Consider the following 22,427-nt stretch of genomic DNA (forward strand, 5'->3'; position numbering starts at 1 on the left):
GTAAGCGTTTCTATGGTTACCTGGACGCGCAGAGCCTTTTAGCTACAGCATGGTGAGTTTTTACAAAGTTTTTCAAACAAATTACCCAAGTTTGACCTTAAATCATGTTATATTCAAAGAATTTAAGTCACATGGTTGAACACTAAGTATAATATTGGTACAAAACTAGAAAGTACAGCAAAAGACAACGTACTAACACAGGATAGTAAATAAAACACTAGAAAAAGCGACACTGCGTGGCGTTCAGTTTCGTTTGTGTCGTTTTAAGCAGAGCCCTTTATTCTAGTGCACTAGTTTTAAGAAATGAACCAACAAATGTGACATTATTTGCGTCAAACTTTATTCAAAACATTCAAAACATGGGGTGCACATTCGAGATTTTCATTATACAAGTTGTAAGCAAATAAAATATATTTCATAATATAAAAATGCCGTAAAGATAAATTAAGATAATATAAATTTTGCACAATCAATAAATAAATGTAGGGAAAATAAAAAAAATAATAATACAAATATAAAACTTTTGGGTCTGCTAAACAGAATTTTTTTTTAACTTAAAAATGTCTTAATAAGGTAATAGTTTTTGCCAATTTACAATTTTTGAGTTTTAAATTTGTGTCAAGTATGTTTTAAAATTAGTATTCAATAAATGATAATCAAGTTAAATCAATATTATAAAACAAACATCAAAGTTCTGCAATCATTAAAACCTATTATCAGTGCAATGTATTTAAATTCACTGTAAGTTTTTCAAGATGGAGCTTTTAATTTCTATATGATGCTGAACAGTTTAATAAATAATAGTGCATTATTTGTTTTTGTTATATTTAGTGAGTAAAAATCAAAATCGTTTATCTGTCACGTAAATGTAGTGGTACAATGATTTCCATTTTTTCTTAAGGGAGCTTTGGTGACATTTTGTAACTTATTTCAGGGTGCAGTGAGTTAGATTAGTGACATAAGTCAGTATTTTTCATATCTAAACATCATAACAGATCTATAACTGTTTGGGTCCTTCTAGCTGGGGGCCTGATGGTCAAGTCCACCCATGATTATTGTGACTCTCACTTTCTCATACAGGGTCCACACAATTGTTGTGCTATTCTTTACATCTGTCATGTAACTAATCTAGACTGCAGGAGGTGTAGAAATGCAGGAAATCTGTTTTATATTACAATTTCTCTTCTGCATTGCTTTCAAGTAATAGGAAGAATCCTTCATTTTGTACTTATTTTTCCTTTGTGCCTTGAATTCATGTTTTGAACCTTCTTTAACTGTCTTTCTATATTTCTCGTGTGAATGATAGCCACCCAAGAAAGGAAAGGTAGGAGCATATGTCAGTCAGCACATTTACAATTCTGCATTAATCTGATTATCACAGGTATGTAGTTGAAGATATTTGCAGCCAGGTATAGAGTATACATCCTGCTCTTACAGTAACAAACACACTTGTGTGTTTCTCCTCAGTAATGTACCCTTTGACAGCCAAACCTACAGTATTGCTGCATCACTGTTAAGCACTCATTAAATGTTTTGCTGGTTTAAAGTCATCAAAGGGACGTAAACTGACCAAGGCCCAGAAGGCCAAGCTGCAGCAGCAGGAGGAGGAGAGGAGGCTGCAAGAGGAAGGTAATCCAGATATCTGGCTCTCTTTTAATCTAACTGGGGTCAAATTAGATACTTGTTAGAAGCACTGGCATTCATGCAGCGTAGTTGGTTAGTAGGAGGCAGAAAATTGATTAAAAGTAATCTGTTTGATAATCTGCATTGAGCTTCTGCCAGTCACTGCTTAGGAATTAACAAGACTTCTATAGTTTTAGGGTACATGTTGACATACTGTACATACATAATATTTGCTTTTGCTTTACAGAGGAAGCCCGGCTGCAGGCAGAGAAAGAAGAGCAGGAAAGACTGGAAAGAGAGAGAAAGGAGAAGGAGCTAGAAAGGCTCGAGTTAAAGGTATAATGTCTCCATGGCATACATGTCATGTTTTGTAGGTTTAATATAATATGCACTATTATCTTTTTAACTGTATCCTTATGAGGTTAATTTTCAGACTGAAAACACTAAAACAGCTCTTTTTGGTAATACATAGTATATCTTCACTGTTGTAAAGTGAGTGTTGGCATGCTGCTTTTCTTTGAATGAGGATGTCTTTTCCTGACAGGACCAAGAACGCAGAGAAGACGAACTGAACGAACTCCGCCATCTACTGGAGGAGAATCATACTGCAGTAACCAAATGGAAAACTGATGCTGAGGAGAAAGCCAATGTGTGTGTTCCTGTCTGTGTTAAAGGGAGACTTCACAATGAATTTAAAAAAAAAACTTGGCACGACATATGTATTTTTCCCTTAGCAAAAAATGCAGTAAAACTTTTCTGGTCCATACTCAAGCACAGAAAAACAAAACTATAACACAAAAATAACAAAATATTAATTGTGTCCCTATCCAGATTGAATAAATACAAAGTAATATGCTCAATAAAAAAAGAATCTGGCTGATATTAACAGACATGGTGTTGTTTGTGTGCAGTGGGAGAGGTACATGCGATGCGATGGTGCTCCAGACCCAGCAGTACAGCAGGAAGTTAACACATATATCAGCCTATGGAGAGATGACCCAGAGGTCAACATCACACTCGTGTTCAAGCAATGTAACGTCGCTCTACAGGTCTGTATTCTAAATGTAGGTGATCAAGGTCTGTGGATTATCTTGACTAACTGGGTCATGATTTCTGCAAAGAGAAATTGTTTTTAAATTTTTTAAAAGTATTTCCTTGGAGCTTTAAGCACCCAAAGCCAAGTGCCATCTAGTTCCATTATATTGGAGCGAAAGCAGGCATCTCTACTGGCGATATTACCAACACTTGGCAACTCACACCAAAACAATCTTGATTAATAAATACCACTACAGATGAAAATATGTATTCATAATTTGGGGATGAACTGTCCATTTAAACCAAATGATGTCCTTTGTAGCTGATGGAGGAGCTTGAGGCTCTGCTTAGAGATGTCACAGATCCACATGAGGGACAGAAGTTTCAGGAGGGTCTCACACACTTGCAGGAGCTAATCCACTCGAAACACCACCTCACCACTGAGGAGATCCTCAAGGTACAACATCTAGTTGTACTTGTGCTTACTTAGTAACTTTACTGTATATGAGTATAAGTGTATAAGGCTACATACTAGCAATTGTTTATTTTTTTGGGTATGGGTTGCTTTTCAGTATTTTTCCAAGGTTCAAGAGATGGCTACAAACATTGTGTATGATTTTGTTGCATGTGTCTCTGTGGTCATAGAGGGCCAGTGCAAACATTGACACTGAGACAGGCAACATGCAGACTGTGATCAAAGATGACAATGTTACACTGTGTCTGTGGGCCAACCTCAAGAAAAATCCAAGGTTTGTGGAGCAAAAATTCAGATTATCTTGGTTAAATGTGATAAGTTTTTTTTAAGTTTCGTTACCTTAAAAACTTTTGCTAGGACACTATATTTAGAACATTTGTATTCTTTCTAACCATTCAGGTTTAAAGAATTTAACTTTGAAGAGGTGGGCCTAGGCTTTGAGCTTCCCAAACAGCTGGCTGTGAGCAATATCGCAGTTCGGATCCTTCACACACGCTATGACCACCTGTCCTTACTGACCAGGATGGCTCACCTGAAAATACACACACCCAGCCACAGGTCTGATAGTGCTCGTACCTCTGCTAATACAGTTATGGAAACTTAAAAAGTAACAATAATGCTGCTAATGCTTACCCTTTCCTCTGTGTTCTTTGCTCATCTGGTTGGTCGCAGGTCTCTTTCAGGCGCTGAGGAGGTTCCAGCAGACACAGATGCACCAGAGCAGGAGGAGACAAAAGCAGAGGGGGAGGTTAAGGAAGACAGTGAGATGCAGCAGAGAGTGGAAGAGGGGGAGCAGTCCATCCAAGGATTTGAAGGGAGGAAGGTAAGATGGAACGATACTGATCTGGGTTACTAGACTCAACGTGAAGTTTTCATTGTGACTGAGAATGTATCTCACAGAGTGTAGCCAGTCTACAGTCGAGGAGAAACAGTGCCCAACCTTCGGATGGCCGAGGGAGCCAGATAGAGACACAGATGGAGGCACTCGGTGGTAAGATGCCCAGCCTGACACTTCCTGTCACTCCTGATGTAAACAAAAAGAGAGCAGCATCATACAGGATGTAAACCTGCTGTCACTCAAAATGACTGACAGGTCTTTTAATACACCAACCATCAACTAAATCTAAATTGTTGTTAATACAGATGGATGATTTTCTTTTTCTCTCTTCAGGTGAGGGGAATTTGACTTCTCCCTCAGTGCAGCTGACAGCGATAGACAACAGAGAGTGTGTCCAGGTGGTGGATTTAATGCAGCACACACCTTTGGGTGGGGTCTTCTACTACGACATGTTTCACCTCCCGCCACAAGCCCACCATGTCAACGGCTGGGAAATTAGAAAGGTGAATATAAAAACAGGCCCCAAAAGTCGACCTCACACAACACTCTCAGTGTTTCCGAGACATTATTTAATTTGTGGCAGCACACCACAATTTAAACAACTGCTGCCACAAAAGGATGGGGTTTTTTTTTGGAGCTGGACCGTTTATGAGGAGCTCTGTTGAAATATATTTATCATTAGGTTATGCACCTTTTGGAGAGTGAAGCATACTCTGGGCACAGATGGAGCAGCAGAACATCAGGCGCATTGAAAGTGAAACTTAACCGTTCATTCTGCTGGGTCTAAAAGTTTGCATCCACTTACAGGCAGCTGCTCATCTCCTCTTATCTCTAATTAGCTCTGCATAGATTTACAGATCATTTATACACCCCATGAGTCACAAACGAAAAAAAGAAGTCAAGGAGAGCTCCACCTGTGCAGCTTTCACGGACCCCCAAAAAACCCTCTGAATTTGAAGAGGGCACACAGAATGATACAAAGGGACACTAGCTCGTAAAAAAAAAATTGCTTGTCAATTTTCCCAACCAACCCCACAACTTGTTGTCAGCTATCTCCACACTTACACTCACATTCTGCAGGAAACACATAAACGGACCCTCCATTTTTTTCCAGCTGCTGGACAAAGGGCTACAGGTGTTCTCCTACCCTGTGGAGAAATCCAACTTAGATGATAATGGCGCTCTTACCTGCCCTCCTGTTGGTGTGTCTGTGACGCTGCCTGACTCTGTCGTCTTCTTGGAACCTCCTCAAGTGGCTCGCTGGGATGCTACAGGTAGGATCAGGGTTGCAACAGTATGAGATTTTCATGGTAAGATAACCATCTTAGAAAATATTGTTGTATCATGGTAATATATAATTATTATTATTATAATCAGTCAGAATGACCCTTAAAGGAATAAAAACAGAAGGGTTAGTTTTGGTTGAATACATGTCTTTACCACTATATGTGTAAAATGTATCCCTTTTGAAAATAACTAATGTAAAGGTGAGATTCTCTATCCAGATCAGGTTTTAAAAGGCACCAAATATGTTATGGACATCTATATGTTTTTTTCCAGTGAAGCAGTGGAGGATGGATGGGATCACTGATATGTCTTATGAGGAAGCAGAGGGCAAAATCTCCTTCAAGATGGACTCCTTCCAGGCCTTTGTGCTGATGCAGGAAACTTACGCCAACTTTCCCTTCCAGAGCTGGGAGCTCAGGCCTTTGGGCCAAGACTCAGCTCTTTTCACCGTCAATGGGGCACTCATCGACCTCAGTATCACAATTCAGGTAAGAGAAAAGAAAATTCTGTACGCACATGACAGAAAAATAAAAAAGTAAATGTAACTTGACCGTTTTAATGTGTTTTTGTGCCTGTTTGAATAACAGGGTGATCAGTGTATGTTGCAGTCAGAGCAGGAGAGAGGTCTGTCTCACCTCATGGGGAAGTGGATGAGTGGCCCTGTCCTGCAGAGAGCCATGCTCAACTCAGGGATCAACATCTTTGTGAATGAGTACACCGACAAATACGTCAGCACCTGCAGCAAGGTCTGCATCTTCTTCATATTAGGCTTTAGAAAAGCAAAATACTAGAGTAGAGTCTGGTTTAGTTTTATTTGTTATCAATTCTGTGTTGAATGCACAGGCCAGTGTTGCAGAATATTGTCCGGCACGTATCCACATATCAGTGTAAAAGTGACATGTGATAAGGACATGTTAGTCTAAGTACACGCCTGTATTTTTTTACTTTTTGAATGCTAACATTTCCGAATAAAGAAAAAAAAAAACAAGGCAAGGCAAAAAATATAAAACTGTTGCACACAGAAGCAGTCTGCTCACTGTTAGGCTCCATACAAAAGCTTTTCTTCTAAAAGGCATTGTGTACTTTTATAAGACAACATTTCCATCAGATTTTCCTCAGTATTGCAGGTTCAAACGTTGCCTTAAAGGTCCAGTGTTTAGGATTTAGTGGCATCTAGAAGTGAGGTTGCAGAATTGAAACTTATCCTGTGTGCCAAGCCCACAAAAAAACTACGGCGGCTGATTAAAAAAACATGAATGACCATTTTCAGAGCTAGTGTTTGTTTTGTCTGTTCTGGGCTACTGTAGAACAACATGGCGAACCCCTTGGAGGAGCACCTGCTATATATGTAGATATATAGCAGCTCGTTCTAAGGTGAAAAAACACATTTTTTTTCAGGTGATTATAAATTAATAAAAAAATAGTAATAAATATTATGTAACACATCTGGTGCCTTAAAGAGAAACACTAACTTTTTATTTGGAGTCTAACACTGTGCAGACCTTCTTTGTGTCCTACAGTGTTTTAAGCTTTGCAAGTTTTTAGTCATAAACCAAAATATTTGTTAAATATTTGTTGTTAAGTTAAAATTTTGGCCAGATGATGGTGCTAAATGAAAAGTTAAGGGATCACCAAAGCCAATGAAAGTCATATCAATTCCTTCCCATAGTCGTTTGAATTTCACTCAAAAGCAAAAAATCTTGATGCAGACTCAAGGCATCACCAAAGTCAATAGGATTAAGACCATACTTCTTTGTGCAAAAACACCAAGGCAATTCATTTAACAGTTTTTGATGTATTTCAGTCTGGACTAACCAATCAGTACTGCTGTCTCCATGCTGCTGGCGTGGTTCTTAAAAATTGAATTTAACATATCAGATCTCTGTTTCTTTAGCAGAGGTAGGTGGTTACATGTCTGGAGTGTTGCACACATTTTAACGATGTGACAGGAACATGAGAAAAAGGACAATTTCTCTATCTTATGCTTCAGCTCCACAGAGTGGAAAATTATGCCTCAACAGCCACAACACAACACTCTAATAAACAATCGTCTCACTGTAAATTATGTAAACTTGAGGGGCCACTCTACAGAATGAGTAACTTCCTCTGATTTAACTTTGATACTTGCATATCACCAGACTAATTCCAGCATTTTCCACTGTGTTATAAATGTGCTGTGTGGTTCCTCTCCTCTTCAGGACCCTCTTACAGAACATGCTGCCTACGAACAGATGGCCCTCTTCGCCTCTGCCTGCGCTTTCTCGTGGAGCAAGTGGAATGCTAAATGTGGAGCTGAGAATCTTGTCATGCAGGTATTCTTGCAAACAGCTCTTTAAATTAAGCATTCTATCTCTTTTCCCCCCAATGTGGAATGGGCTGTTTGTATTTTCTCCCTCTCCTCTGCCAGGTGTGTGAGCATCTCGGATCTGACCCAGTGCCGAAGGGCTCGTGGAGTCTCTACCTACTGGGCGCTCAGAGGAGTCAGAAGCTGGAGATCATAGAGAAGAGTGAGGCTTTCTGTGCAGACTTTTGTCCTGGGAGTGAGTTTCACTCCACCTTCATCCACATGCTCCAAGACGACATGAGCATTGAGGGCATAGCCAGGACAAGAGTATCCAGCTATCTGTTTGTCGATACAGTTCAGAGCCTGCTCTGTGCCACTCGACCCCTGATGTATTCATAACCTGGCTGAAATTAACTTTTTCTAAATCAACAAATTAAATAGTTTTTTTTTTTTAAATTCTTTAAAAAAAAAACCTGAATTTGAAATTCGGATGCACATAAAAACACACGTCCTCTATTGTAGAATTGGCTACTTTATTTGTGCAAAGTTTCACACATCATCTTTGGAACATACAAAAGACTATGAAGTTGAAAACGGTGACAATCACAGCAAGAACACAAAAAAAAAGAACATAAAAAAACCCTTTGGTGTTAAAACTGTAACAATGTAGAATTATAACTTAACAAAAATAAACAGATATTCACATATCCCCACTCAAAACTAACAAACTCATAAATATAGATTTCAACATTTTTAAAACACTTAAAATGAACATTTTATTACCAGTGTTTATAGACTTAAGTTATAAAATGTCCTCTGCAAAATTCCATTAAAAAGGCTGATTGTCCTCCGTTTCCTTAAGTGCATGAAATGTGTTTAAAAAGCCGTTGTCCATGATGTTTGTCAATGGAAATCTGCACAGCGGCCCCATTGTGTGACTTGGTGAATCAGTGCTGTCATTCTCATGAAGTTGTGACATGATTGTTCATCTTTGCACCAGCTCTGATGACTGATGAAGCCTGATTAGACAGATTGTGTTCTGTCCGGGTAGACAGACACCAGCGCTGACGGGAAAACTGCATCATGATGTGTTCGGGATGTTGAGCAGCCCACTGTTGCCCACACCCGTAACTGCTTCATCTCTTAAAACAGACACACGCATACACACACACACAAAGACTAACTAATTTAGCAAACGTGATGTGATGCATAAAATCCTTCACAGGGTTAACTATCCCCTGAGGCCTGGCCTGTGCTGTCAATGCAAGTCTTGTTTTAGGAAATCTTCAGGCACCAGTAAACATCCCAGCAGCCTCCGCTCAGTTGCTGTGCACTTTGCTTTCTCCATCACCATCCCAGTGCACAGATCATTTCTTCAGAGGGCTGATGGGCGGTAACACCATTCACTCCGGGTCTCAGGGGCTAAACGGGGGGCTGTCCGTTGTGCCGGAGCCCTGTGTAGGGCCACAGCAGCTGCTGGATGGTCATCCAGGAGTCCCCGGTCCCCACAGGCGCTGCATCTACAGCTGGCTGCATCACCAGGCTGGCCAACAGCGCCAGGAGAGCTGCAGGGGAACCACAGATATTTACCAGAACACAGAATTAGATGTTAAAAGGTATTTGTTTTAAAACTTCTGTGTGGATAACTGGCTATTGATTTGAATTGCAGAAATATGTGAAATTGGCAAACTTTTTTATTTCTGTTTTCATTTTCAGCTGTAACTAACGCTTAAAGATATATAGTTGAAGACAGTGTTCCAACCTATCTGACAATTCTGCTGTGTTTATTTTATGTACCGTGTTATTTTACTTTTTACACAGAGATCGCGCTATAGAGAGCACGTTTAAGTCCTGCCCCCTCTGGAGGTGTGACGACAATTCATTGCTCTCCATTGACTTTGCATTGCATGAAGGTGCCTCCTTGACATTTACGTCCGCTAGCAAACAACAGAAAAATACCTGAAAGCTGCTCTGTGTTGGGATGCACTACCAAAAAAGTAAAGAACCCTGAACTAAGCTTTATAAGCTGCCAAACAAAAAAAAGAGCTTTCCACAAGGACAAAAGTGGGTACAGAAGTGAGGGATCAGCACTAAGAATCGGGGAAAACTGTGAGCTCCTAACACTTACTGTAACGTGACCATCAAGTATTTTGCCAATTTGACCAGACAAACTGTAGAGATTGAAGCTTAAGATTATTCTCCCTCTCTTGGGAGACATACAGTGCTGAAATAATACTTCGACATGCTGACATCTAGTGTATTAGCTAGCTAAAGGCATGTTGTTGGCTTTTCAGCCCTTGTTTGCATTTTGTGGCACCCCCCTGGTGGTGTGGCTTCCGGGATACGACGCATTTGCACTCTCTCTCTCTATAGGGCTGCTACAAAGTCCCTTATGCCGCCTTTGCATTTTTTTTAAAGATTATTTTTGGGTTATTTTTACCATTATTGATAAGAAAGCTGTAGATTGACAAGAAGCATGGGAGAGAGAGGGGGACTGACACGCAGCAAAGGGCCACAGGCTGGATCGACCTCGGGCTGCTGCAAAGGCCTCAGCATATAAAGTGAACACTCTACCAGATGAGCTAGAGGTCGCCCCCGTCTTAGCATTTTTACACAGAACCAAACAGCAGGATCATGCTGCCCAAGGATGTGATTTAAGACGGCTTGCCGGCATCGCAGAGGCAAAAGAGGCTTAATGTGCAACACAACAGCATTGGCCTCTAGTGTCACATACCATGCATGTGGGCAGCACTTTGTAACTGACAACAATGGCATCACGTGGTGATAACAATCATTTACCATGCCCTGTTTTACAGCGGCTGATCTCGTCCTCTGCTTGGAGGGTAGGGAGCTTGTGAATGTGATTGTTTTCCCGATTTGTAGACAACTACCGCTAACTGGTAGCAGCTGCTTTTTAAATCTCCCATAGTGGGTTGCACACGTAATACAATATCAACATCACCTTGAATGTATGCTATATTTGGAATATTTTCTCCGCTTTACCATACACACTAAGCAATCATACCGTTTTTGTTAATGGAGTCTGATGGCTTTATGATAATGTCTTCAGGAACATGTCAGAAAGGGCTGATTGTCAGCTAGTTAAAATGGTTAAAATACTGTAAACATAGTGTAAAGTTAAACTGATAATGATATGTAGGTGGGCCTTTAATAGGTGGCTAAAAAATAACCAACTGAGGCAGCGTTTGCTCAGCACCATTTAATGTTATGTATGTGATGCAAGGATTTTCTATCCACAAGTTGCAGTAAAAGTAAAAAAATACAATATGGTCTATAGTATAGGTTGTTTATCTCTACTGTTGTCAAATCCAGGCGGAAAAATATCTTTATAGTCTGTGCGACTGTAAAAAATCATTTTAAAATAAGTCCTACAGACAGACTGAGTGTACCTGCTAACACCACCACCATCGCCAACCAAAGCCAGAGACCTCTGCCTCCTCTGGCTACTGCTGCTGCTGCGGCCGCCCTCGAAGAGGTCAGGCTGTGAGACAGAGACTGGGCCATTCCTGGGTCTGTGGATGTAGGGCTGGAGGAAGGGCTCGGACTGGAGGTGGGCACCAAAGAGAATAAAATGTTAACACATGGTGGATAGTAAATGAGGCATGAGAGAATTTTAAAAATGCTCTCAGATGAAGCGAGAGATTGAATAAGTTACCAAAAGTGACTCACAGGGAAAGGAAAAGGTCACCACATTACGTGTTTTAGTAAAAACTGTGGGTCATTTGTGGTAACTGATGCAATGGATGGCGGGCGGTGAATTAGCTGCAGTTTGGTGCAATCTGAAGTTGGCTTCAATGAAGCAGATTTTGCCGCCTGTTTCAAACCGTGTCAAAGATGCAAAACCATTCACAACATCAGCATAATGAGAAAGCTGTCAGCAGCACAGTTAATAGCAGTTGGCATGGAGGTGGATTTGAGCATCGACTGGTGAGGCAAAGGCAGCCGACAATTTTGGCCTGAAATCTGTCAGCAGTAGGAGTGCTGCTTTAAATCACTTAACAGTCATCAAGAGAGTCAGTGTGAGGTTCTAAGTGGCTTTTGATTGGCACTCGTACTTGATAAACACAGGCCTTTTTGCATGCACTTATTGTTTGTTTTTGTGTTTTTTGGATAGGGACAGAATCCAAGAAGCACTTCCACTTTGGACTCTCCTCCCTACACACTTACAGCATTACAAACAGCTCATCCTGACTCCTGAGCAATGTGGAGGGAGGAAAAGAGGAGAGGACAGTTCAGAACAACATGATCAGCTTGCACAAAATACTCAGTTGCCCCACGTAAATAAAGAATATGGTCAAAGTGTAGTGGCACATAAAATTAAGGAGGCAGAACATGTTAGTAAACGACACACAAGACCAAGCCGGGTAAAGATGAATTAGTTATCAGTTAGCTGCAAATCAGAACTTGAGATCCATGCATGAGACACAAATCACAAAGCTTTTAAAACACTTGTCACACTGACATACACTGATCTCAAGACAGTTAACAGCTGAAGGAAGTCGATCATTTCAGGACACTCCAGTAAAAACGCTCTGTTAACATGATTAAAAGCTGCTGAGCCCCTTGAGCAAAGAGGAAGCTAGTCCAGCACAGACCCATGTAATGAAAGAGTTTCATCACTTAGGAGGTTCCATATACTCACAACTTTATGCAGCTTTGTTAATTTTTGTAACACAAATGATGATCTCACACTGGATGATAAATCATTTTCCTGCTTGCTATTAGTGGGACTAAGTGGTTAGCAAGAGCAGTGATGGTAACAATTGCTGAAAAGGTATTGGCAGAACCATCAGAGACCAACTATGGTGGTAAATGAAAACCTGGACACATTGATGGATGTGTAATCTCCACACGCCACAGAAATTTTTTCAAGGCACAGTCCACAACAAAATCAAAGACATAATTTTCCTCTTAACTACTACTTCTGTCTAGTATAATGGAACTAGATGACACTAAGCTTGTGGAGCTCAAAGCGTCAAAAAGATACATTTGAAAAACTCAACAGCAATGTCTCTTTCTAGAAATCATGACCCGGTTACTCAAGATGATCCACAGACCTCGTTGTGAGCAGCTACATGGAGGAACTATTTTAATATCTGCCAACTTTATCACTGCACAGAAGTGTGAATTTTCTATTAGCTGACCTGGAGTCAGCTAATGTTACAGCTCAACCAAGGTAGACTCCAAAAATAATTACATATCTCGCCCTGTCATGAGCACGAGAGTCTCAAGTAGATTAATGTTTCCTTCTGCACAATGATACAGTAGGCGGGTTTAGTTTGGTAGAACGAAAGTTGTAGAAACTGCTCACAACAAAGTCTGTTGATTATCTTGAGTAACTGCGCCATTATTTCTTGGAAGAGAAATTGTTGAGTTTTCCAAATGCATCTTTTTGGTGCTTTGAGCACCACAAGCTGAGTACAATCTAGTTCCAATATATTGAAGAGACATATTGGTGACATCTCTACAGCAGATATCTCCAACACTCCACACATCATTCAATAACTGTTGTGCTATTTATCAATTGAGATTAATTCAGTCTAGATTGACAAATAGCACTACACCAGTAAGAGGAAGAATATGAGTTTTTGATTTTGGGGTGAACTGTTCCCTTTAATATCAAATAACAGAGATCAAGTAAAAAAATATCTGATATGTCACAGATGATTTCTGACAGCAGAAAATGTTGTGTTTGCAGGTACTGGAACCTCAACGCAACTAAATGATGAACTCTTCCATTATGCAGCTAGCCTCTTAGATGTTCTGGCAGAAAGTGGTGCTGCAGTAGGCTAGTGGTGCGGGTTTAGTTGGACTAACGTCTTGAGGGGCAGAATGAGGGAGGTGAGTTTGCTGCCCAGCTCACTGAGACTGGACCTCCTCCTCTCTGCCTTCGGCTCCTCCTTCTGCTCGTCCTCCGACTGGCAGTCGGTGTTGTCGTAGGCCGTCCTGTGGGCACGCGTGGGTCAGGCATTCACAAACACACTCTTCAGTTGCACATTCAAATACGAGCATGGCTTATAACCACACTGATTCTGTATGTGCACATGCACTCATGCACATTTCATGCATATGCAGCTAACAGATGCTCTCCTGCTGTACACAAAGATACATTTTTAGAGATCCTTGCAATATAACATATGCATGCCCAGCAGTTCAATTTCCATGCTCAAATATTACATCATCAACCCACAAAGCAATTTCACAACCTTTCAGATATTTGGAGAGCAATAAAAGTGCTTCATTCATATCACAGAAGCTTCCATTTTGGATTAGCTCATAAAATAGAGATAATTCGATTCTCCTCATCCAAACATTTGAAAGCAACATGATGCCAATAAAAATGAAAAAAAAGACAGAGAAAAAGTCCACCCAGCCTGTTACTTTACTTTACAAAGACACAAAAGAAAAATGTGCAAGATTTGGAAAATGTCACAAAAGTATGTCTGCTTCTGATAAACACTTCCCCATGCGAGGGCGGACCAGATGCATGAAGGATGGCTGCTGAGTGGTTTACGTCATCACCACTGATTCTTTCATGTTACAAAAGATTACATGTAGTTTGGACTTTGTTTTCAGCCGTCTAGGCTTCACCCTCTTTGTTAGAGATATCAGCAACTAAGTGTTTTCTTTGAAAGTTTCACATTTGTTATTTAACTGCAATTTTTTTTCATATTAGTGCTGCATTATTTAACACTGCTCTGTCAGTCGTTTCACACTCCCAAAAATTTGTTGTTCTTAAGACTTTTTTTTGCATAGTTGCTAGGAAAGGCAAGAGTTGATCATAACCTCATAACCGTTTACCCTGTGAAGTTTTATTTGTAAAAAATAATTTCTTCACAAAATCCACTGCAAAGTGATTTGAAGAAATGTAAACTTGACCAAAACTAAAATAAATGGACTGAAACATCCCAGTATTCTTCTCTGTTGCACCAATGGTAATGATGTCATACCATTAAGTCACCGTCTTTATGCATCTGGGGCCACTGTGAAAAAATGTGTGAGACGCAGCCAGCATGATATCCTTCCTCTAACCTCGATGCTAGTATGTAGTCACTGAATGAAACTGGCACACTGCGTAAATGTCATCACTTAAGTTGGCATGTAGGTAGCTTATGTAGCGTGGCCCAAATATTTATTCACTCCGATTTCATGTTGTAGCCGGGTTCAAATAACCCTCAGGTGAATAGTGTTGACGCTAGAGTGACCAGATGAGAAGGGTAAAATTTTGGACAGGGGAGTTGGAGTTGCTCTGAAGAAGTGTCCTGGCTGTGTTTACAAAACTGTTGATCTACTTATTCATGTAGACCATCTAGGTATGCTCCAAACACATTTCTTGCCTCATAATTCGATCCGGGTCATTTAATACTGAGTATCTGCTGATGCTGAAACCGAGTCTCGATCTGATAAATTTGTTTTTCCAGATAATTCAGCTGCACAGTGCATACTTTAAGGACGCTTCTTTTAAGTTATTTTTAAAAATACCTGCATAAAAGCTGTTCTTTGAGCTTTTTATTTTACTAGCCATTATAACTTATTTATTTATTTTACAAAATAAAGTATAAAATGACAAACCCTCCTTCAATCTTGTTGGCCATCTCGCTGTCTCAAGGGAATGTCTCTCGCCTTTTAAGAGTCCAGTGTTTGCTGTTGAAGTGCAGCCTGTGGGTCAGTAACCTGAATGACCTGTATTCAGTTGACTGTTGATTTTCGTCTGCACATCTTTTGCATAGATTAGGCTTCATTCATAAATAAGCCACATTACCTTTTTGCTCACGGAGCTTGTGCACTTGCACTGAGTGGTGAGTAAAGTTGTAGTGACCTCAGCACTGCTGTCCGTCTCCTCGCAGCAGGGCAGAAAAATATTATTGTTACTCTTACTATTACTATAACTGATTAATTTTTTGGAACAAACAGGACAGGATTCTGGATTTGGGCATAATGGATTTGGAACCATCCAGCATGTTTCAGGACATCTGGTCACCCTAGCTGAGAACTGCGCAGTTTGCCTGTTTCAAAATTCGACTACATTTTAGCGTCTTCCCTTCTTCTTGGCATGTCTTACCCCTTCATCATGAGAGAGGGCTCTTCAGTGTCAACCCAGGCCGCAGAGCTAACAAAGCGCTTTAGTGGGGGGCGCGCACTGCTCTTCCCTGCCACATTCCTGGAAACCATTGTTATCACATAGGGGCATAACAACAACAACAACCCTCATGTCATGGAGCAGCAAGCTTTGGAGGCTTGAGAAAGAAAACCAGTCACTTCCTGCACACCAGGAACAATGCTGGTGTGTTTTAAAGGTAGAGTCATTTAAACGGTCGTCTTACTTTACATTTAAACAAACTCTTTCCTCCTCTAAATCCCATTTAATGTCCCTCTACATATTTCAATCCCACATATTAACACACACATACAAATACCTACCATGGGGATCGCCTGGTCAGTCTCTCTGCTTCAGCATCTGAGCAGTCTTGTGTTTTGGACTGTGGTGGAAAAATAGAACAATCTGAGTCATGATTCATCTAGACAAAAATACTCCTTTATGCAACAACAAACATTTTAAACCTGAATCCATATTCCATCACACCAAAACATGTCTGACACTTAATACGTGCATTGAGGTTCATTTTGGTTTGATTTTGGTTTGTTTTGACTTTACATTTGTAGTTAAACCACCATCGAACAATTTTCATGCTTTGACCCACACTGTTTGTAGGTTGCACTGAAAGCAATCCTAAGAAAGAGGGGAAATAGTGGGATCAAGACAACAACTTTTATTTATGCAGTTTACAAGCAGATGTCTAATTATGGTGGGAGCAGCCAATGCAGTTCTAAAAGTATATTTTGTGATTATTTTTTTTTAACTTTACATCAACCTTAGGGATCAATCTGCTCTCTTGCAAGCAGGAAGCTTTCTAGTGAAGCATGCTTTGGATTCACTGTGTTGTATTAAAAGTGCAAAAAGCCCAGTGGCTCATTGTATCAAAACCAAAGGACATGCTCCATGACTCTTATTGGACAAAAGCAGTGGCAGCATCATCCTCACCATGTCAAAGTGCATGTTGCCTCCACCAGAGCGGGGGATCGCTGCTATGCTGACCCGCCGGGTTGATGACTGTTGGGGGTACAAAGGAAAAAAAAAAAAAATTCTAAACATTGTTGCACAATATGAGCACATTAAGCAAACATTAGTCCCCAGTAAAGGAAAATAGTGATCATATGTAACCTAACTGCAGCTGACCTTGTAGTACTGTGTTGTCTGCTTCTTGCCACGGAAGTCATCTGAAAAGAGGAACATTGTAGTTATCTAATATGTGGTTTGTGTGCATCATCACTGAGCTTATAGTATACACACATATACCTCTTTTCTATAAACACACATGTACAGTTAGATGATATGGGCTTGTCACTACATTGAGCCAGAAAGTGTTATATGAAGGTTCAACACTATTCAGAGCAACAAAAAAATCTAAACCTGCATTCAAATATCTATCAATTTTTCATTGCAATGTCTGGTGTGTCTAAAGAGTCTTAATGTCATTCCCAAGTCTTTCAGTTCTACAAGAAAATTATGACAGTGGATATTCCAATAGTTGCTTACTACGAGCACATCAGGTTTTCAAGTTAACATGTCTATATGGTGTTTTTAAAATGTTACAAGATACCTATCATTGCGCATATGTATGCAGAATCTGTAGGGGACAAGACAAGATCTTGGTATCAGAAGTAGTCTGTTTTCCACTCGTAGTCTATCTGCAGTCTGAGTAGTATTACGTTTGAGTGGGAGATAAACAGACCATCTGGCGAGCTGGAATGCATTTTGTCGAAATGCAATCTCGGAACCCATTGCCTGTTACAGACAATGAGTAAGCTTTAAATTAGCTTTTTAAAAATTTATCTGCAGTCATATCTTTTTATAGAGATTAGCCAAAATTAAACGAAGAGCAAGTCTTGGTTCAGACATCGGTTTCTACGCCGGATCAGCCTGAAATTTCGGCCTTCATCCCCACAGGCTGCATCATCATCAGATGATAGGCGAGCGGTTCTGAGATTGTATCATGAGTGAAATTAGTAGTCATCGCCATTGCTGAGCATTTTCTCCTTGGAACTGAAGTATACCAATAACAGCCTCAAAAACACAGATTCAGACAGCCAGAGGTTCATACCTCACAAATCTAAGGAACCAATTTTGTCATCTTGCAGTTTGGAACTTTCCATAATGCCACAGCGACATGAGAGGTATCCAAGGAGAAGCCAGGTATTGCTATATGTCAGTATTTTGCGAGCTCATTTTTACTTTCACTTCAACTTTTTAGAGTGAGCAATCAGGAACAAGGTTTAAATAAAATTAGCAACACATTATGAGCAGTTTACTCACAGGTTTGTGTGTTTGATGGGCAGAGTCAAAGGTGGCTGAGGTGTGGGTGGGTTTAGAAGCAGGTACTTATTTGTGTACTCATAAGTCTGTGCATACTAAATTGAGCAAAGGTGTAGTTACATCTAAACTATTTTAATTTTATTTTATTTTATTTTCATGGAAAAAACTGCTCAATGTGTAATTATTTGATTAAAAAACAAAAAAAAGATGAGTATTTAGGGGTTTAAAATGCCAGGAGATAAACAAGTTAAGATACTGAACGTCAAAAAATAGTAGCTGTGTAGTAACATGAGTAATTAAATGGTAAAAAGTTTAGAGCTTTTCTAGTCCTAACGACCACTTGACAACTATGCTTTGCATTACAGGTACCATTCATCCCATTCACCCCATTCACACATTCACACTACCTCCTGAGCCACAGCTGCCCCAGTCTTAAAACATAGTGGAGTCCAAGAGTGTGTTGCATCTTGATAGCATGTAACCATTCTGTAACCATTCCCTACCTCTTTCAGTTTGTGATCCAAATGACCTCTCGTTCTGCATGAGTGCCTCCCTCAGCTCCAGCAGCTCGGCGTGCTCCTTGGTGTACATTCTCCTCAGGTTTTCCACATGCTGGATCATCACCTCCACAGCTTTGCCAATACGACTCTCCTGAAATCCAAAAACACAAAGCTCCATTAAAGCATCAGAATTAAATTCACAAGACAATACAATTTGTTTTGTTGTTGGTACAGGAATAAATAATCAAACTGCAAAATGACAACAAAAAAATGTTGGCAACAAAAACACACATTTATGAATTATTACTCACCTGGTGAATAGCTCCTAGCATCTCAGAGCGACTGGACACTCTGGTCATGGACTGGATGAGGATGTCAAGGTTCTTCTGGAGCCTCTGGATGATCTCCATGGACTGATTGTCGTCCTCACACAGAGGAGTCAGGGCCTGGAAGGAGAGAGCAGGTCATTTATTTGCAACAGCCAAAAATAAGAATATCTTATCGGTGAAAGCAATCAGATCAACTTTGTACCTATCTGTAAAAGCCAGCACCATGAGCATCAATCACAGTTATTACTAAACTCACACATGTACCATAGCTGTACTCTCAAAGGTGTGCAGAGCACATTATTGTATAAAAAATAGGAGCCGCCCAGAAGCACCTAAAATTTTCAACAGGTAACCATCTACAAGTGAAGAGACTGAAAATGCACAAAAATGACACTTTGCAAAATAAATTTCTTTTGTTTTTGGTAATAGTGCAAAGCAAATACTACATCCACAGAAAGCTTGACAGTCACACACATACTGTATATGTTCACTGACCTGCAGTAAGCCTTGGCAGCTGGATACCTCCCTGCGGACATTCTCCTCAGCCAGGTCACGTGACCTCTCCTCCAGCCGGAGTCTCTTCTCCAGAGTGAACATGTCGCACTTGAAACCCAATGCCAGACGCTGGAACTCCGCCTGAAAACATGAAACAGATACTTGGCACTCACTGCTGGACACATACTGTATGTAGCATTATATCCTGCCAATAAGCAGACGAGATGACCATTTCTAAAGTTTCCATGTTTGATTAAGATGAAAGTTTCCCCTATCAAAGACAGCATTATTATCCTTTGATGGTGGTTCTAAGAGTTACAGATTTGAGGATGGTAAAAAACAGTGTGGACCGCATCATGGTATCATTTGTCAGCCTTGTGGCATGCAAATAATTTTACAAAATTTGGCAACCTTTTATAGATCACTTCAATTATATCAAATCTTCTGACAAGACTTAAGATTCATCCATCACCCTTCTTTAAAAAAACATCCCTCTTTTAATTTTTTTAAATTATTTATTATTTTTGTTTGTAATTATTTTCTCTTTTATACTTAATCCCTCATTTTTTTCCTTTTTTTGATTTAAATTATGCCATGCCCTATTTTTGTTATCATCCTTCATATGTGTGCATGTGTAAAGAGGTTTCTTTGATTTGTGTTATAAAAACACAATAAATAATTTAAAAAAAGACAACTTTATCATTTTCTTCTGCAACACAAGATACATCTGTAAATACCCAACTTGTGAATTTTGAAGCTTTGGTGCGTCTTAAAAGAGGCGGTTGCCGACAAGTGGCTTTATGAGACAACAGAGCGTCTTCACGCCAAACATGGCATCACAGCCTCGTAGTGGTGGTGATGATGAAGTCATGCCACTGCAGTGTATTTATATCCTAATGTAAGTGGCTATAAAGTGGTTTTCAATTGTGATGATTACCTTGCTGAGCTAACTTCTAGGTTGGCCTACAAAACTGATGGATGTGCAGATAAGGCTATGTAAGATAAGAATTACACAACTTTGTATTTGAACTGAGAATTCATGCTTTCAGACCGCTGAATAAAAGTTCATTAAGACAATGATTCAGACTCATATGTGGCTTTCCAAATCTACTTTTAAACACACATAATCCCAGAGTGTAATATTTATAGTAAAACAGTGTCTCCAAGATCTTATGGTACACATACCTCAATCTCCTTGTCGTTAGGTGACAGGCTGCAGACAAAGACACAACAATGAGACAAGTCTTATTATTATTATTATATGCACACATGGATGGTCATAGATTGAAGTGTTATGTTACTTTGATAATTTGCCCTCTTACCTGTTCTTTTCCTCTGCACAGGTGCCACTGGTGTCTGAGATTAGTGACATCTCAGCTAGCAAGGGAAATAATGAGCAGGTGAATCATGGCATGACAAATACCTGATCAAATGATGTAATTATGACTTAGATTTTCAAAAATTAAATGTAAAAGCATTATTTAAACATTTAATTACATTTGGTATCAAAAGACAGATGGTAAATATTAGGCTCTAAACAATATCTAGTATATAACAGTCTTAAAAAAATATATCTCACATACATTCCTTCTCAGTGACTGCACTTGTCTCACTTTGGTCCTCCTGAACCTTGTGCTCCTCGATGGCCTCCATGCCACGGGACAGCTCCTGCAGGGTCCGGACAAACGTTACAGCTTCTCTCTGATCGTTCTCCCCCTCCTGATCTCTTTTTAACCCTGATCCCTCCATGCTCACATTGCCATCAACATCCATATTGCTCCCTTCACTTGCTCCCCCTCTGCTCTCACTTCTCCTTCAATGGTTTTTACATAATAAAGGTGAAACATGAAGATTCAAAGCAGCTGGCAGTGTCGCTGGCTCTTGATTCTGAATGATCTGATCCTGAGTGGAGCCAAAATGAAACCAGCCACTCGCACTTCCTCTCCTCTTTTCCATACACACACACTCACATAGCTGGAAAGACAGCATTTCTCTTCAGGTCACATGGAGATACTGATGGCACAATCACATCACTAACAAAGAAATGTTATCTTGATAACGCTCTGTTCAACATGATCCTGGTCTTTTAACAAATCTGCTCTGAGGCTGTTTAAAGCTAAGCTCAAGCTTAGAATGTAATAAAACTGATAGCTATTGACACTCAGTGACAACTAAGGGTGCACAATTAATTGAAATATTATCAAAATGGCAATATGGATAAGTGCAATATGCTGCTCTGACCCAAAAATTGCATTAAGTAAGAAAGGGAAGCTGCCTATAAAGATCACATAGATTTTTCAAAATGACCAGTCCCACTTAAATCACAACTCATATTGCAATATGCATCGCAATAATTACATGATTTTGTTTTCTGTATATCATGCAGCCTTTGTGTCAACTGTAAAATATAATTTATTGTTTGTATCACATATCACATGCTACAAATTCTGTTCTGAACTACATATAGCATCTGGTAGTAGATATAAAAATGGCTCAGTTTGCTATAAAATCTTACTGCTTCTTTATAAAGAAATGAAAATGAATAAAATGGCAAAAACTTAGCAATGATCCTGATTTGTGTAAAAGCAGTGGTCAACTCCAACAGTAGTCGAGCAACTGACTTTAAATAAATCCTTGTCATCACTAAATGTGGAATTACTAATCAAACAGTCAAGTTAAAAAGAAAGTGGGAGCAGAGCAGGTCTTACCAGTTCCCTCTTATTTTTGCCACAGAGGGGGAGGGAGTCCTTTTTGGCTGCACTATCCTCCGATTGGCTGGGGTCAGAAGTCATGCTGCCCATGCCGCTCCCTGACTGGCTGGCATGTGTGACAGACGATCCTGACTGAGGAGAGCTGCTGTCAGAGAGGGTGGTCACTCCGCTGTTGGTGAGCCGGTCTGTCCCTGGATGGAGGAGTTGTTGAGTGGGTGGTCAAAGTTACACGAAGATGTTTAGAAGGCGTGAACAAACACTCCGCTTAGGAATATCAAGTTCTTGCTTTGCCTCCTTCGTATACATAAATTTGAGTTTTTTCTTCCTACCTTCCATGCTGGCGGCTACTGTTGGCACCTCTGCTGTACTGTCCTGCACACTCTCCTCCTCTTCGACCAACACAGGTAACAGACAAGTGCTGAAACAATACACATACAGTGCACTTTTACACAGT

The 22,427-nt window shown here is 40.0% G+C and overlaps 2 protein-coding genes across 7 annotated transcripts in view; one reads left to right on the forward strand and one right to left on the reverse strand.

Annotated features, from left to right (window-relative positions):
- The first annotated feature begins 8 nt into the window (after window positions 1-8).
- On the forward strand, window positions 9-7,949 carry dnai7 (dynein axonemal intermediate chain 7). The gene is made up of 16 exons (XM_088072928.1): window positions 9-52; window positions 1,548-1,629; window positions 1,871-1,959; window positions 2,168-2,272; window positions 2,535-2,672; window positions 2,981-3,115; window positions 3,304-3,407; window positions 3,533-3,691; window positions 3,806-3,956; window positions 4,034-4,124; window positions 4,305-4,474; window positions 5,086-5,245; window positions 5,532-5,746; window positions 5,846-6,004; window positions 7,457-7,570; window positions 7,666-7,949. The coding sequence occupies exons 1-16, from the start codon at window positions 50-52 to the stop codon at window positions 7,939-7,941; spliced, it is 2,151 nt and encodes a 716-aa protein (XP_087929054.1). The 5' UTR covers window positions 9-49; the 3' UTR covers window positions 7,942-7,949.
- Window positions 7,950-8,056: 107 nt separating this feature from the next.
- The window catches only part of irag2 (inositol 1,4,5-triphosphate receptor associated 2), a 52,556-nt gene continuing 38,185 nt past the window's right edge, over window positions 8,057-22,427 (reverse strand). For 2 of the 6 annotated variants that reach the window (XM_088072925.1, XM_042510982.2), the window contains exons 25-39: window positions 22,303-22,391; window positions 21,971-22,164; window positions 20,846-20,930; window positions 20,585-20,639; window positions 20,448-20,475; window positions 19,263-19,403; window positions 18,750-18,884; window positions 18,442-18,589; window positions 16,802-16,842; window positions 16,607-16,675; window positions 15,985-16,043; window positions 15,626-15,724; window positions 13,381-13,509; window positions 10,953-11,107; window positions 8,057-9,107 (exon numbers count right to left, since the gene is read on the reverse strand). In XM_088072925.1, the coding sequence (XP_087929051.1) occupies window positions 8,965-9,107; window positions 10,953-11,107; window positions 13,381-13,509; window positions 15,626-15,724; window positions 15,985-16,043; window positions 16,607-16,675; window positions 16,802-16,842; window positions 18,442-18,589; window positions 18,750-18,884; window positions 19,263-19,403; window positions 20,448-20,475; window positions 20,585-20,639; window positions 20,846-20,930; window positions 21,971-22,164; window positions 22,303-22,391 (1,570 nt within the window). In that variant the 3' untranslated portion in view covers window positions 8,057-8,964. Of the gene's footprint in view, window positions 9,108-10,952; window positions 11,108-11,730; window positions 11,758-13,380; window positions 13,510-15,625; window positions 15,725-15,984; window positions 16,044-16,606; window positions 16,676-16,801; window positions 16,843-18,441; window positions 18,590-18,749; window positions 18,885-19,262; window positions 19,404-20,447; window positions 20,476-20,584; window positions 20,640-20,845; window positions 20,931-21,970; window positions 22,165-22,302; window positions 22,392-22,427 lie in introns of all 6 variants that reach the window. The other 4 variants (XM_088072926.1, XM_088072927.1, XM_042510983.2 and 1 more) reach the window with 4 other exon arrangements.

This window comes from Plectropomus leopardus, chromosome 22 (assembly GCF_026936395.1).
Source record: "Plectropomus leopardus strain MGB_pleo_1.0 chromosome 22, ASM2693639v1, whole genome shotgun sequence".
NCBI classification, from domain to species: Eukaryota; Metazoa; Chordata; class Actinopteri; order Perciformes; family Serranidae; genus Plectropomus; species Plectropomus leopardus.